This window comes from Symsagittifera roscoffensis, chromosome 3 (genome assembly GCF_963678635.1).
Source record: "Symsagittifera roscoffensis chromosome 3, txSymRosc1.1, whole genome shotgun sequence".
In the NCBI taxonomy this organism is placed as follows: domain Eukaryota; kingdom Metazoa; phylum Xenacoelomorpha; order Acoela; family Convolutidae; genus Symsagittifera; species Symsagittifera roscoffensis.
This window is the reverse complement of record NC_087064.1, coordinates 19,434,714-19,451,730: the sequence shown is the minus strand read 5'-3', so window position 1 is coordinate 19,451,730 and position 17,017 is coordinate 19,434,714. Positions and strand designations below refer to the sequence as shown.

The 17,017-nt window shown below is 37.2% G+C and overlaps 2 protein-coding genes across 2 annotated transcripts in view; both read right to left on the bottom strand.

Annotated features, from left to right (window-relative positions):
* Nucleotides 1–17,017, bottom strand: part of LOC134841183 (golgin subfamily A member 5-like) — a 164,072-nt gene that overhangs the window by 72,882 nt on the left and 74,173 nt on the right. The window lies entirely within an intron of this gene.
* The window catches only part of LOC134842367 (acetyl-coenzyme A synthetase 2-like, mitochondrial), a 31,780-nt gene continuing 16,218 nt past the window's right edge, over nt 1,456–17,017 (bottom strand). Inside the window, exons 2-10 of the mRNA XM_063858666.1 lie at nt 16,855–16,974; nt 16,624–16,757; nt 15,776–16,114; nt 15,078–15,282; nt 10,430–10,624; nt 5,488–5,709; nt 2,702–2,913; nt 2,084–2,182; nt 1,456–1,816 (exon numbers count right to left, since the gene is read on the bottom strand). Of these exons, the coding sequence (XP_063714736.1) occupies nt 1,578–1,816; nt 2,084–2,182; nt 2,702–2,913; nt 5,488–5,709; nt 10,430–10,624; nt 15,078–15,282; nt 15,776–16,114; nt 16,624–16,757; nt 16,855–16,974 (1,765 nt within the window). The 3' untranslated portion in view covers nt 1,456–1,577. The remainder of the gene's footprint in view (nt 1,817–2,083; nt 2,183–2,701; nt 2,914–5,487; nt 5,710–10,429; nt 10,625–15,077; nt 15,283–15,775; nt 16,115–16,623; nt 16,758–16,854; nt 16,975–17,017) is intronic.

Below are 17,017 nucleotides of genomic sequence, written 5' to 3'. Positions count from 1 at the left end.
TTTTTCGAGCAGGCGCAATGAGCAATGAAACTTCTAAATTTCTTAAGTTACTTCAGACAGCAAATCCGCTTGTAAAAAAGCAAAGAACTCTCAATCCAGCTTATCAAACAACGTGCGAGTTTAGCAATAAAACTTTGAAACATTTCATGTTAATCACAGCCCAAATCGGTTTTAAAAATTTTCAAGCATATTTATTGCATATACCGTTTTGCAAAAATTGGAGCCGTTTAAGCAAGCTATTTCAACTATGAGCTTTTGAAATACTTTAAGTTATTTCTTGGCATGAATAATTGAGAATATTAAAAATTCATGATGAAACTAATCGAATAGCAAATTACGGTTTCGAAAGCAAGTTGATTGCGCGATAGATTTTCGAAACCTTTCATGTTTTGTAAAGCATGAAGCTTCTCGTAAAAACTCATTTTTTCTAAGCGAATTCATCAAATGATGGTTCATAGCTTCGACGGGCTCACCACTGTTTATCTTTTTAGCCAACCTCATCAAGCAATTAAACTTCGTTTTAGCCCAAGTTTTTTTATAGCATCAATCATTTTGTTAGTTAACACTTCTCTAAGCAAACAACTGAGCAATAAAACTTTGAAATATTTCAAGTAATCTCATAGCAAAAAATGAAAAGCGTCGTCTTTTCGGAGTTTAATCGGTGGATGCGTTTGCTATGGAAAGAAGAAAAATGGTGTCAAAGAAAATCAAAGAAAAAATTTGAAGTTTGAAATACTTGATGGCGTTGCTTAATTAAATCTTTCAGAGAAATCGATGAAACTCTGAAAAGTTATTATATAGCGTGATTCCGCTCGATACAAAACAAAGTTTTTAAGGCAACTTGAAGCAAATGAAATTTCGACTGCTTGACAAAAAACTTCGTTGTTTGTAATTAGCCTGTCTCAGAAATAATTTTTTTAAAAAGTCTTGAAAAGCTAGACAAAAAAACAGGCAGGTACTGCCTTCCATGAAGTTCAACCGAATTACTCTTGTCTGAAATTTGGACTTGAAAAATTTTTTGGGAAGTTTCACAGTCAAATTGTTTGATGTGCTAGAATATCCTTGTCAAGCTGAGAAGAGTGGATCTTAAACGTGGATCTTTTCGCGCTCGATAGTCCCTTGAACATTAATAATGCTGAATTTACGTCCTTTGTTTTCGACGCTTAGATCCCTCTGTGTTTGACCAGGATTCGGCTAATGCCTAATGCGTTTTGAACATTTGCTTGGCTTTGTGGTCGATTACGCATCCAATTTTTTATCGATTATGTTTCAATTTTGTGCTCGTCTGCGTGTTCAAACATATTTCAACGATGTGTTGACTGTGTTCGATGGAAGAATCGTTTTTACACGGATTTTCCACGTTTTCGGCCGACTTCCTATAAACTTAGTCCAACGCTTGGATCCGGGTTATTAAATTCTACACTTTTCGAACTCAAATATGTATATAAAAAGACCTTTGTGAGCATATAAAATTTGACGTATGATTCACTTGTATTTATGAAAAGGAAGTTTTTTTGTCGTAGGAACAGGTTACAGAAAAAAGAGCAGCTTGCAACAATAAATATCAACGTCAATAATTATTTGTGTAGATCATTTTTCTTCTTTTTGTTGACCGTGTCCACCACAGTTTGTACAGCGGAGGGATCTGCCAGTGTGGAGATGTCTCCCAAGTCCTCTGAGGCCCCGGTTGTGATGACCTTCTTCAGGATACGCCTCATGATCTTCCCTGATCGGGTGCGGGGAAGGTTAGATACAAAGTGTATATTCTCTGGCTGTGCAAATGAGGCAATCTCTTTCTTGATCACTGCATTGATCTCTACCGAACAGCAGAAATAAGATTATAATCTGGAATTTCAGAAGCACGTAAATGAAATTAGGGGCCTTAAAAACGGCATAGATAGATTAAACAGCAAGTAAGTTTAGAGTTTTCTCTAAAAACCGCACATGATGTTATTTTGCATGGAAAATTGATTATACAAACTTAGCACCGATAATTCCTCGGCAAAAAATGGCACAAAGAAAAACATAAAATTGGTCCAAATTTAGACGAGTTTCTGCAATTGAATAATTTGTGTTTTGTTACCTGTTTCTAACTGAGTTTCTTCTATTGAGCAGTTGTCTTTAAGAGTGACAAAAGCCACAATCGCTTCTCCTTTGATAGAGTGGGGAATACTGACGACGGCTGAAACTCACAAGCAAGATTTAGATTCATGTTCCCATCAAATACGGAAATCAGAGAAAGGCAGCTTTTTTGTTTGAATTTATTGCCGCAACCAAAGTGATCGCACATTTAATATATATCAGTAAAGCATATTGTAACTTCACCTAGAAGAACATAAAAGAAATGATACCAGTTTTTTACTCAATCATATAGGGATCACACCTCGTCGCAAAACATTCAGTTCCAATCCTCCGTCCAATGAAATATCTTTTTAGGTTAAGACTAATGGGAAATATATGAGAACCAAGCAAAAACTCAGCGAATCAGCGAAAGCTCTCTCCAAACTCCCTCCAGCCCCCCCCCCATTTTGTTGATCCTTCTCATTCAAATATTCAGTTTAATAAACTTGTCTCAAACGTAATTATTGACATAATGACTTAGTTTCATCTTTCTCGCACTATTTCGAAAGTTTTAATCTCATTTGGAGGTCAAGGTCATAATGAATAACTCAATAACTCTCACAACTCTCCCCTGTCTTACCTGATTCTGACACTTGGGGATGCTGGTCAATGGCGTCTTCCACCTCCGAGGTGCCCAGTCGGTGTCCACTGATGTTGATGACGTCATCCATCCTGCCTGTGATGCGGTAGTAGTTCTCCTCCGTCTGGTGGGCCTCGTCTCCTGTCAGGTAGTAGCCGTGCTCCTTCGTCAAATAAGTGTCCACGTATCGATTGTGGTCTTTCCAGATTGTCCTGAGAATGGATTATTTGAATGCTTTCACTGCTTTTGAGCGAGAAATAAGATTTTTTTTTGGATGCAAATGCAAATGCTAGCCCATTTTACGTCACGAATTCAGTTTCAAAATTTTTGAAAGTTTTCAAATTAGATCTACTTTTAGAAGATAACACTGTTACTTTCAGAAGTGCGCTGAATAAGTGCTCTGTAATATCAAAACAGTATCATCTGGTAATTTTTTCAGTTGAAGGCAAAAATTAAGCGACCTCAATGAAATTAGATATTTAATTTCATTTTGTAGAAGTTGCAGGAGACGTCTCCTCTAAGCACGTTTTTATTTACTCAACGGCCGTAGAATTTCTCCCCTTTATACCGTGTTAAAGGGGAGGGCAATAAGACATGATATTATCCGCAATCCTGAAAGGGTTACGTTGGTGGTCAGACTAAATCAGCCGATCGAAGAATTGAGCGATTTCACCCTTGAGTTGTTCTCTTTTTAGCTCTCCTGCGTTTCTAGCTATTTGAGCAAATCGGGACACAATAATTAAACTCTTCTTCAAAAGCCGATGAAATAAAAAGTTATTTACAAGGCTCTCAATGAGCTAACTACTACTAAACTACTTCTAATGCGAAGCCCGCGTTTCGCTCTGTTCGGACACCACCTCGTTAACTTGCTCGCCAATCCTCGCTCGATTCAATTCCAAAATTGCCAATTCCAAAAGCGCAACTCGCAAACCAACTGATCCCATTCAGTACTAAACTCGGGTTCAAATCAATAAAACTACTGTGAGGCATAATTGGCTTCGCTTCAAGCAATAGCGTCTTCCACGGACCGACTATTCTCGCTTACTTGCTCAATCATTCTCATTAACTTTGAGAATCAACCATCTATTGTCTCTGCAAAAACTGTCTTCTAACTATTTTCGACAACCCATCGTTCGCTCTTTCAGTTTATTTGTTCTACCTCTTGGAGGCTCTCCGGTACCCCCCAACTCCTAATCAGGGTGAGCTCCCAAAGTCATTAGTTGAATAATCCCGTAAACGTTCCCGTTTACTAGGGCCTCGAAGTACATCCTGGGCAAAGTCAAAGTTTACGCGCCGAAAAACCCAACTTACTTACTCTTCAATCACAGCGTTTCACTCACATCAAGCTTAAAGAAAAACTGTCCCTTCGTTTACTTTGGGTTCCTGAATCCCCGTTCCCTTCGTATACATAATCTAAGCGTTCTGCGACTACTTTTCTACATTCTCGTCGTATTTCTAGTAATAGCGCATTCGCCAAGCTAAGTTGAACCCAAGGTTGCCCAAGTCCATTTTAATTTCTTCCATTACTCCAACCTTATAGAAGAAGAACAAGAAATTTTTTTCTCCCCAAGACTTCTGATGTACACATTACAGGTACCTTTCGCCCACCCTTGTTCCCACAAAACAATCACAGTGATTTTCAAAAGTTATTTATAAGGGACAGGTCACTTTCCGGTGTTAATTGGTTTCCATGTATAACATCCAAAGGTCAACTTAAAGCCACCCAGGGGTCAAAATTGAAACCCCTGACAGATTTGGGGTTTCATGGAAATCCTATTCAACACGTTTCACCAATATCCAATTAATACTTCACGGGTTATCGAATTTTAAGGATCCATAATCATTTTTCCCGAGATTGGGCTATCAAACGCGGAATATTGCGCCGGAAACGTTTCATTCACTGGGAGTCATTTTTTCTGGGTAGATGTTTTGTGTATAGTGCCGCTATAAAATCAAAATGCCCTCTTTTATTTTTGCTGGTTTCTGGTTTTAGCCAATTCTGGTTTTAAAAAAAAGTGTTTTTTTTCCGCATGCTAATAACTAGCCGTCGGTTTTGCCTCAAATTAAAAACCGTGATTTAACTTGTCATTACCCATCATATCCCAGACTTTTAACTCTCGTGTTTACTGGAAACCGATAAGTGACTTCCGAAGTCGGGGTAGGGACTATAACTTAGGGTATATTGCCGGAAGTAGGGGTCCAGCGGGTTTGGCATTCTATACTTAAGCTCCCCTCAACTAGGTCTACAACATACAAAACATTGATCCCATTCCCACCGCTAGATACCGAGTTCCAATACCGTGTTCCGGAAACCATTATCACTTAGCCCCAGGGTCCGGATTTTTGCATGCCCGGGTCAAATCATCTCTAGCATTCCTCATCTGATTTATATAAAGTTAGATTTGTTTACTCCGATTAGGTGGCTATCCCATTTTGTTGCAACCTTTCACATTTCAGGGTTATAAAATGACTCTTCAAAAAAGTTAACTTGTTGTTTTCTTTTTGAACAAAGCGCGTATCTGGGATTATCCCAAATGGTTGAATTTTTAACAATTTTTTGTGCCATGAGATATAGAACTAAAAAAGTAATACTTTATGTGGCGAGGGGGTCAAGTCCCTGAAGAGGGGGAGCAAGGTCAGATGCCCCCTCTTGTACCGCTACTGGTTCCGACCATTCAAGAAGAAGGAAAAACTATAGTGTATTGTGTTAATTTAAGTTCCGATTGGTTTTGAGTACCTCATAGAAAGCTTTTGTTGTCATGTATCAAATTTTTTCATGATTCTACCTTGCCATACTGGGCCATGGTCTCGTAATGCACATGTCCCCGTCAGTGGCCACACCCTTGGGCAACTCCTCCTTCGTCAGGGGGTCAATCAAAACTACTTCCACCCCTGGCAGGGGTCGCATGGCCATGGTGGGTATGATCTCTGCCTCCGGGGCACTGGGTCTGGGGGAGATCATGATGCCGCCTGTTTCTGTCTGCCACCATGTGTCCACTACTGTGCATCTGAAGAAACATTTCATTTATTCAGCCAGCTAGTGTCATCTAGGGCCTTTTTGCAACAAATACTGCAGAATATTTAAAAATAAGGTCCTTTATCTCGTTTTTTTTATCGACAAGTGATTTATAGTTAAATAATTCAAAGTTTTATTATCAACATACAAAAATATTATCAACAAGCGAATTGAAGTTTTGAAAGGTTTGCCAAATTTTTCATATCTTAATCCTAATTGTTTTGATGAACTTATTGAAAAAGTGATTTAGATAATAGTGTAGTGAGTCGGTTAGCCAACAGATTCTGAGAAAAACTCAGGAGATCCGACAAAAGGAAAGACTGCAAACAAGATCAAAGACTGTTGACCTTATTGGTGGTCGAAGAGAACCAATTTTTGCGTCTATCATGTGAACTGGTTGAGGGGCGAAAAGTAATATAATTTAAGCCAAAATACAACCAACTAAATTTTATGTTTGTTAAATCATCAGTATTTGACACGGTTGAGGGTTGAATTCCGCTAGACAAGTTGTGTTGGTCTGATAAAACCATCGAAAGCATAAACTTATGTCAAATGATGGTGTGCGCAACTGGGCTGAAAGGCCTTGCCGTAGCCTGAGATCCGACTCCGTAGATGCCCCAGGAAACATTAACATGTTTTATAAGCGGCAAAGTTGTTCATATCGGTTGCATCCGAATCAATTAGCTCATTAGCTGCATCATGTCATGTTCCTGCGAACCCTGCGTGTAAGAAAAATGCGCCTCTTAGCCGGTCTACGAGGCCAACTCGACAACAGAGCCAGATCAAGTAAAGATCTTGACAAAGGAAATCAACAGAAAAGCAAAAAGATCTAAAACTGTTGCACAAACAGAAAACGCCTAATTTTCTAACAAACCCGTGTTCAATCTCGGCAACAAGAGTCGAGATATTATCGCTTGGTTTTACCGCAATACGCTTGACTTTATAATCTCAAACAGCAAAATGTTATCTGAAATAGAAGTAATTGACGTCAGTTTCAGTGTCCATTCTCTGGGCAGTGGAGTCTTTCCTATACCTAGACAAAAGTCCATGGTAAACAACATTTCGACGGTGTGCCGGAAACAGTTCGAAGACGAAGTTTTTTTAAACTTACTTTTAAATGACAGAATATCACATCTTCAAAGACGATGACGAAGCACATAAAAGCGTTTAAGTTTTTTGATCCTGAATTTCAGAGCGCTAAACGGAAAAGCAGGAACTTAAAGCCATTGCTCAAAACCTCAGAATAATGATAATGAGAACGAATGGAAAATACTAACAAAAAGAAGAAACAGCACTCGACAGAAAATTAAACACTACAGCGATTGAAAAATCAAAGTTTTGAAGACCTGCTAGGATACGAAGACGAAACAGTTTTTCCTAAATTAGAAAGAAATGAAAGACCTTTCCGAGAAATTGAATGATTGCTTCACAACGAAAATTGAAAACCTTATAAATGTTCGAATCACTAACGCCTAATTTCAAAATTGGAACAAACACTGTTGCTGAAGAGATGTTATCATTTGAACAAGTTGATAAAAGAACGATACGCGAAGCAGTTGAGTTGTCTGAAATGCGGCATCGCCGTCAGACCCAATGAAAACTTCTGACCTAAAAAGAATCAAAAACACCTGGATTAATTTCCTTCAACTTTTTAAACGAATGCATAAAAACTAGCATTTTTTCTCAAGCATTTGAAGAAGTCTCGGTGAAACCGCCACAAAAGAAAGTTACTTTGGATACAGTGAATTTAAAATCATACAGACCTATTTCAATTCTACGTGTTTTTTCTCAATAGTGTTCAGAAGAGTAATTTTTGTGCAATTAACAGGAAATCTCAGTGTGAAAAATTTACTTGATCCCAAACCATCAGCTTATAAAAAAATTTTCTCGACAGAGACAGCCCTACTGAATACACATCTAATGAGATATTACTTGAGCTGGGTAAAGGAAAAAAATAGCTGTTATCGCCCTAGACCTTCTATCAGCATTTGATATCATCGAGCATGAGCTATTCTTACTCATCATACCTCAGTAGTAGAATACAACGTGTCAAGATAAATGAAGCTATATTGAAACCTTGAATCATTAAAACTGGAGTACCACAAAGATCTTTGCTAGGACCGTTGCTCTTCACACTTCATCTGTCGCCTATAAGAACTGTAATTTTGAAAACTTGTTTGGACTATCAAATCTATGCAGAAGACACCATGCTATCCTGCAGTTTATCCCCAGATAAGGGAAGTTTTTACAAGATTCAAATGAATTTAGATGAAAAATGTGGATTGGTTCGAAAACATGAGATTGAAAAAAAAACACAAAAAGGGAAGACAGAAATTATCATTATGCAAAATCTACGAAAAAAAACACATGAAACTAGAAAACGGTCATCATGAATTGCCATTTTGATTTCTTTTAAATCGCTGGGAATAGGAGTTGACCTAAACATGAAAATGGAGAAATAAATTCAACTGGTGTGCAGAAGCTGTTACTTTCAGCTGAGAAAGCTATATTCAATCCGAAACTAATTGAGTTTCTCCTACAAACACCTTCTGGTCGAAGTGCTCAATTTCTCTAGGCCCAATTACTGCAACAGTTTGTGGTCTGAGTTACCGCAATATCGATTCAATTTAAAAAGAGTTCAGAATGCGGCATGCAGATACGTCTTCAAGACATCAAAATTTCATAGCATGTCGCCATTTTCGCATGATCTACAATGGCTGCGCAACACTAAGCTTACTAATTTTAACATGATTACTATAACCTATTTTTCAACTAATGAGTTTTTTTCTATGCCAGATAATATCAGAGATTGTAAAAGCGATAGAAACTCAGCAACTAGACTGATCATTCTAAAAGTTTCAACAATATTTGGTAAAGGTCCGCTCGCTTTTTCTGGAACGTAATTGTGGAACAGTCTACCAATAAAATTCAAAACTAAATTATCAAAAGAGATTCTCAAAAAGCTTCATGAAACGTATATTTTTAAGCAGACTCACTATTGTTCGTAAATATTTTCAGTAATATGTTCTCTCAAAACGAAACTAACAAAATAAATTTTGACCCTACAGGCGTTCGCGTCTTCAACATGAGTTTCTCACAAAGAAGGTTAGACTTCATCAATTACAACAACTCGAACACAGTTCAAAAAGGTCAATATATTTTGGGCTCGTTGTTAGTGAAGGGTGTTTTCTTACCTGATTCGTTAAAAATGCCATGTCCAGGCGGAACAGTTGCGACAATGTGCTGTAAAAAAATGGTTCAGCAAACTTTGTCATTTAAAGTCAAAAACTTGTGATGATGGGTGGGACGAATAACTTATTTGACAGAAAGAACAACCGATCATCGGAACTTGAAGTTGTCGAAGAGATAGAACATATAATTTGTAAGTACATCAACTGCGGCATAAAAAAGGCAATTGTGCGATTGACTGGACGGAGGTATCGATATGTTACCATTAAGCGACTGAACAAATGCAATAGACGTCTGGCAGAACCATACGGAATCTAGTTCGTAAACACCACAAAGTTTAGATTCCATCGAGACATCAGTCGATGACCTCCATGCCAAAACACAGAACATACAGCAGCTTGCGCTAGTTTTCCGAAATTGTACTCTTTTTGGAATTTTTAAATATTCTAAAAAACTAACGGGAAGAAATTTTGTAGTATCAATAGATGAAGGCCGCTTTAGGCCTTGTTCTGAAACGAATATACTTGAGGAAGAAACAAATTTTTTTCAACAGACTCCCCTTTGTACTATTTTCCAGTATTCATTTTTGGTGATGGACCCTAAAAATTTTCTAAAGGCGCCCTTGGAACCAATATATACTAATTTTGAGGGGAGAGCGCGCGCCAAAAAAAACGCGTTTTTTTGGTCAAATTTTTCAAAAAATGCCTAAAAATGCCTTTTTCAAAATTTTGCCTGCGGGGCAGAAAATTTCGCAAAAATAGGGACAAAACAGTGCTTTGGCAGAGCTCGAAAAATTAATATGTTCGACCTAAAAAAAGGAAATTTTTTTCGGAAATCCGCCCCCCCCCCCTCGAGAAAATCCTAGATCCGCCCCTGATTGGTATCATAAAGATAAATACAGCAACCTCGAGTGATATGTATGGATTGAGCAACGTAGTCGAATGACATATGTCATATTTAGGCCCTTTTATAGTGTTGATTGGAGAAATAGGAAACATTTCCTTAAAAACCGCCTTTGTCCAGAAAAAAGTACCTTTCCAAGCTATGAAGATAACTTATAGAAAGTTTTCACAATAAGGAAGATAAAGGGAATAATTTTTTTTCGCTTTTGTAGAAACGAGAAGACCCCACCCATCTTCCTATCATCCATCCACAACCGATGCACAAACGTTTAAAAGCTTTTCTTTGAAAACAAAAGTATTTTCTTTTTGATTTGTTCGAAATTATAATTATGATGGGAACTTTGTGTGCTACTTGAAATTATAATTATGATGGGAACTTTGTATGCTACTTGTAAGCAACCAGCTACTTTTTCTTGCTGTGTTTTTTGTTGGTCAGGATGGCATATGATTGTCTTAGAATTATTTTCAAATTATCATCACTTGGAGTAAGTTGCACAAAATTTTTGCTATCTTTGCGAAACTTCTGTTGTGAATTAAGAATTAAGTTGTGCATTTAATCGTTGCATCGTCAAAAGGAAGCAAAAAAGACGTTTATGATAAGTATAACTTTACGTTACTAGCCTATTGTGTCCGACGTGTTCGTTGTACCAGAGCCACGCCTCAGTGTTGATCGGTTCCCCCACCGATCCCAGAGTGCGGAGGGAGGAGAGGTCGTACTGATGGGGGTAGGAGTCGCCCTTCTTCAACAAACTCCTGATGGCAGTGGGGGCTGCATACAACTGGTTCACCCCAAGACGCTCAACCATCTCCCAGTACCTGCAACATTTTTGTTACCAACTTTTTGTACTTAGTATCAGACGGTCAGTCGAGAAAAGCTTTTCTTAACAAAAGCTTTTAGCATCCATTTGACAAACTAATATTTGACTTCTGTTCAATGCTGCTAGTTTATCAGTTGAATTCAAATCTTCAAATCTTACTCGGTTGCTGCGTATTCTAAGACTTCGTCACTTGTCTATGATAAGTTTTTGTTTAATTCATACTTAGATTGGTGCAATAATAATCATTTCGTTCTTTCGAATCACAGGGAAGCTGACCAAAGCTGTTAGCCCTTTTGCTTTTATTCTGTTTATTATTACTTCCCACACCTTAATAATATTCCCCGTATTTTACAGGCATTCATAGAGTCACTGTTCATAACGGTCAAAGCATTCAGAAGAAATGTAGTTAGTGTATTCGATCCCCTATCACGGCAAAATACAATATGTGAGAAGGAGCTTCAGTTCTGCTACAACATGTCCAAATCATGCACCACCATCTGGTTAATGACAGTTTTAGGCTCAAAAAGGACTTGAGTAGTAAAAAAAACGCAACTTTCGAATTTCGAAGAAAAAAGTAGATGCCATTTAAGCTCTTTGCATTTCTAGAACAATTTATGATTGGCGCTGGCTGTTTTCATTATATAAACCCAACATGAGAAAACATTATCAAAAGGTTAAGTTTTTATTCCGCTGGAAATCTAAAAATTAAATTCCATTTTCGAAACAAGAAATTGTTCACATTTTTTTGCGTCATTTCCACATTCGTATTTGGAGAGTGCTATTTACGTAACTTTCAGTAGATTATTATATAGCTAAGTGCATTTAAAAATGCATTAATATGTATGAAAGCACATCTGTAGTTGTTAGAGCATTTTAAAGACTTTTTCTAGAAAAAAAATCACCAAGACCTTTAAACAGTCTTCACTACGTTCATTACTCTTAAACACATTACAAAAAATTGGGCCTAGGACTAAAACATCAAGATATTTCCATCATGTTGAAATATCCCATCCCGCACTGAAGTTTCATGGATAATAATAGATTATATTATGTTTTCATGGTCAGTCGCAACAAAACTTAAAAACAGTCGATTATAATTGATTCAACATGGATTATAATCTGCTTTTTTTTCTGACAAATCAATATAATCCATTTTAATTGGAATTTTAAAACTATTGAAAATGAAAAAATGTAAAATGAGACTTACTTAGGCTAAGAAAATTCACGTCCTTCAATCTCTCTTGTCTCACATCCCATTTTAAGCTCCCTTTTATAAAAAAAAATGAGTTATAATTAATTTTAATGGATTTTTGAAAAAGTTCGATTAAAATCCTCTAAAAATCCATTTTAATGGTTAAATGGGTCACCAAAGTCGATTATTTGTGTTGGGTGTTTTGCCGATATAATTCATTATAATCGATATTTTTCTACGAAGCTCTAGAGCCGGATGACAAAACGACCAAATGACACTATCTCCATCGGAAAAATTCCTTTCTTTTTTAGTCGAAGTGCTCTATTGATTCTTATTATTGAACTCATTGATTTCTGTTTTCGGGGTGCGTTCACAAAACTAAGCCACCAAAAAATTACCAGATCAGTGAATCTACGTCCGTAAAAAATGCATCAATTACGGACTGAAAGTTTTGTACGATTGTGATTTTTTTCTGTGCTAGAACATAATTGTTTTAAAAAAGGGACTCACGGCGGTAGTAGTCCTCATTCGTTTTCATTTCGAATTTTTATTGAGGGAAATTTTGTCATATTTTACAGATCTCATGCTTCAATATATGCGATTATCTAATTGAATAATGCAGTTTTGGTTCACTGATCTGACCTGTTCGTTTTCGAGTAATTTACTGACTACTACCCTCTTTGTTCTTTCCATTGAAAAAACGGGGAGGAATTTTGACTTCAATTGTGTTTAGATTTTTTCCCACGCTAAAGCAGATACTACAAAAATTTCATATTAAAGGTGATATATCATATTAAAGTATTTTCATTTGTGATTCGCACAACAATAAGAAAAAATTTCAATGAGTTGTGCCAGTATCGAGAAAAACCGGATGCAACTTTTGAGTTTAGTCAAATTTTATTCGGGTAAGACGTATAAGACCTCCTCGCTCAAATAAAACTAAAAATGTTCATTTCAGTGGTCAGAAACTTAGTTCTACTCCGGGAAAAATAGTTTCCGAAGCTTCAATTAGCGTTTTCTTGGCAATGAAAAGTTTTGAAAAAACCAAAACTATTTTTCCAAAAATATCAAGCTTTTTTGAAAGATTTAGCATATTTTTCTTCCTTTTTTGGCTCTTTATTCTTTCTTTCGACGACCAATGTTATCGATTATCCAATTTACGAACGTTCTACACGTTTGTATAGCTTTCTCATGCTACGTTCAAAAAATGACACTATTTTGACAGGAAAAAACTTTAAATGGATGTGGTCAGGTAGCACAGATAGTAGCATAGAAACTTCCAAGCACAAGTTCCGACAACCAAAGTACGCCTTTTTGTTTGTGGTGAGGATCTAAACAAACGTCTGAAAGTACTTCCGAGCACAAGTTCCGACAACCAAAGTACGCCTTTTTTGTTTGTGGTGAGGATCTAAACAAACATCTGAAAGTACTTCCGAGCACAAGTTCCGACAACCGAAGTACGCCTTTTTTGTTTGTGGTGAGGATCTAAACAAACGTCTGAAAGTACTTCCGAGCACAAGTTCCGACAACCAAAGTACGTCTTTTTTGTTTGTGGTGTGATGAGGATCTAAACGAACGACTGAAACTACTATTCTTTTCTTCAATTTTATTCCCTCTATTGCGCATAAAGAAGTATCGGACACTAACTTAACTAGGTGAAAATAATCTTTTCGCGGCTTAACTTAAATTATAAGCAGCCTATTATAAGATTGTTTGCTTGCTTTATTCGCTCAAAATTAGACTAAAAAATTCAAACCTGTTTTTCTCTAAATTAAGAAACCGTTTGTTTTTGTATATCGTTAAAACCACGACTGAAAGGCTTTTAATATACAGTGCTGATTTAAATTAACCGGACAAAACGCGTTAAACTTGAAATTTAATATGCATTTTTCTCAAATTGGGTTGAGTTTAGGTGGAAACTTATAAAGACAAAACTTGCCTAAAATTTAAGCAGAATTAATATGGTGTAATGTGTTTTGCGAAATTCAGGCCAAAAATTTTACCCCAAAAAATGGTCATTTTGGCTTTGGCTTTTCTTAGTTAATCAAAAATTACGCTAAAAATACCCAGTCGATCAAAGAGATATTCATATCAAAGTGAGCCCCTTACGTAGTCCAACAAACTTTAACAAGGGTTTTTTCTCCAAAAAAAATTTGCAAACCGTTTAAAAATTGTTTTTGAATAAAAAGTTGGTAATTATATAGTAAAAACGACCTTTTTGTCTATCAAACAAAAATAAATTAACTTATACAATGTTTTGGAGAATATACCCTTCTTAAAGTTTGTTGGACTACGTAAGGGGCTCACTTCGATATAAATACCTCTTTGATCGACTGGGCATTTTTGGCGTAATTTTTGATTAACTAAGAAAAGCCAAAATGACCCATTTTTGGGGTAAAATTTTTGGCCTGAATTTCGCAAAACAAATTACTTCATATTAATTCTGCTTTAATTTTAGGCAAAGTTTTGTCTTCTTAAGTTTCCACCTAAACTCAACCCAATTTGAGAAAAATGCATTTTAAATTTCAAGTTTAACGCGTTTTGTCCGGTTAATTTAAATCAGCACTGTATATCATCAAAATCATTTCGATGATTATTTGTGTGACCTGCTTTTGCAAGGAAAATGAAAAAAAAAAACTAAGACATACCAGAAAGTCCTTTCCCATTTTCAATGGTCGGGACGAATAAACAAAAAAGATGTCACGTTTCGACAAGGATATGTCTGTTACCAAGCTTTTGTTTCAGGAATCACATACTGGCCAGAGCCAGGATTGCCGTTGAAAAATTTCGTGTTATTATACCAGTTAGCTCATTGATTTTTAGTGATACTGCGTGTGGGGAAAGATTATGAAATCGGGCTGGTACAAAACACTTAGTCTGGTCAGCCGCAAACTACAAGGAGGTGAAATATCTGAAAGTTACCATGTTTATTTGTCATTAAACTATGCCTTCATATTTTTTCTTTTCATAAATTTCAACTTTAATTTAGCTTTCAACCTTTCGATTTGTTTTTCAAATAGTTTTTAGCCAAATACTAATCCGGGGACATTGAAATTAAAAATAGGGATCCAAACTTATGTGGTTTTGTTCTATTGATGATTAAGTCCTGGGGGATCATCTTTCCGGACAGATTTTTCATTGGACGTTTAATCCTCGAGCTTAAAAAAGAATAGGGCTAGATTTTGGCAGATATACCAGCTTTTGGTACATCATCTGTAATTTTCAGAGAAACAGAAAAAAAATAAAGCAGCCTGCCTACCTGCCTGGGTCTGGGTACAAGGGCGTGCTCTCGAATAGTACAGTGGTGATTCCATTAGCTAGAGCCCCGTAGGCCAGGTAGCTGTGCCCTGTTATCCAGCCTATGTCGGCTACACATGCGAACACATCGCCCTTCGTCCAGTTGAACACCATCTCGTGGGTCCAGGCAACATAAGCCAGATAGCCACCACTTGTATGGACCAGGCCTGCACAAGTTCAATTTTATTGTTGAATTAAATCAACGAAATATAAACAACAGACTGTTTGAAAAGTATTAACGAGCTAAAGGAAACCGAAAAACACAACTACTTATAAAAAATATCTCTCAACTTACCCATTTCATAGAAAAATTCAAACCATTATTTGCTCTTTCATTTTTTTAAATAATTGCTTTCGATACAATTGAATTTGATTTGAGAAACCGCGATATCGGTAAACTTTGAAATCGACACCACCAAAAAACCACACATTCAGCTCTTTGATTATAAATTAATACGTCCCATATCATACCATGGTTCCCCCTTTTGTGTTATACCATGGTTGCCCCCTTAAAATGTACGGTGTTAAATTGTATGTCATTAAATTGTAGGACACCGAGTATCTAACACGCAGCAAATCCAAATGTAATCCAAAATGAACAAAAGAAAGAAAGCCATTAATGACAGGGAGACTGCACTTTGGTCCAAAAAAGCAAGATACCTTTTGGTTTGCCTGTGCTGCCTGATGTATACAGCATAAAGAGAGGGTCTTCCGCGTTCATCGAGGGAGCCTCCATCTCTTTGGATTGATTGCCCACCTCCTTTTCCAAATCAACATCAATCCCTTTCAAGTCCTTTTTCCCAAGCCGCTGCCAAACTAACACTTTCTCTACACATCCTGACATCTTAACCGCCTCGTCGACTATTTTCTTCAGCTCTATCATTTTGCCGCCTCTCGGGGACCTGTCGGCCGTCACGACTAGTTTCGCGCCGGCATCGTTGATTCGTTGTGCAAGTGCGGAGGCACTGAATCCGGCGAACACGACACAATGTATCGCACCTACATACAATATTCTACTTTTAAATTTCTAGTTCTTTCCAACATGCTCGTTTACCTTTATTTGTAAATGCGCCCTTGATTTTTCGATCTCTACTAAGCCTCATAAATCTTATTATGTGGAAAAATTGTGCACCTTGAACATTTTTTCTGAGCATAATTTTGGAGCGTTTTCGCCAAAATCAACTCATTTTCCAAAATGTTTGCACATTGGCGCCGAAAGATTTGAAAATATTACGGAAAAAGTTTAGTTCGTTCAAATTGATTTTCAGAGCTCTCACAAATACTGAATAAACCTATTTGTTTAATTCATGTTCCTACGTCGCAGGTGAACTTCGAAAAAAATTGGGACGCTTTAAGTTTCGGCGCTTTTTGAGCCAAAAAATCGCATTTTATGCCGCACGCTCACTCGAATTTTGTTTAATCTCGCCAAAGCGTCTTTAGAAAAACTTTGGGGTTGGTTGGCCAAAGATGGAAGTCATAAAGTATGATGCCATAGAGAAGTGCCTAACCTATTCGGGCACAAGCGAGCATGGTGGCGATTGCGATGGGACAAGTGGGCAGGTAAATCACCACCCGGTCTCCCTTCGACACTCCTAGTTGCAACAGGGTGTGTGCTACTTGACATGTCAGATCCAACAGCTCACTTAAAAACCATTTAATAATGGTACAAACAAGAATAGCGTGTTTTGCGTATTTTTTAACTTTATCTCCGCTGCTGAACTAAAACTAAACGCACCCACCCGTATGTGACGTGTTGGTGTTGTCGTGGCTCGTCCTTCTCCCAGATGAGAGCGACCGAGTCTCTGTCGTGTCTGTCCAGACAATTCTCACTCACATTCAACTGACCGTCCCCGAACCACCTACAACGGATCTAGTACAAATACCCGATATGTCAAACATACA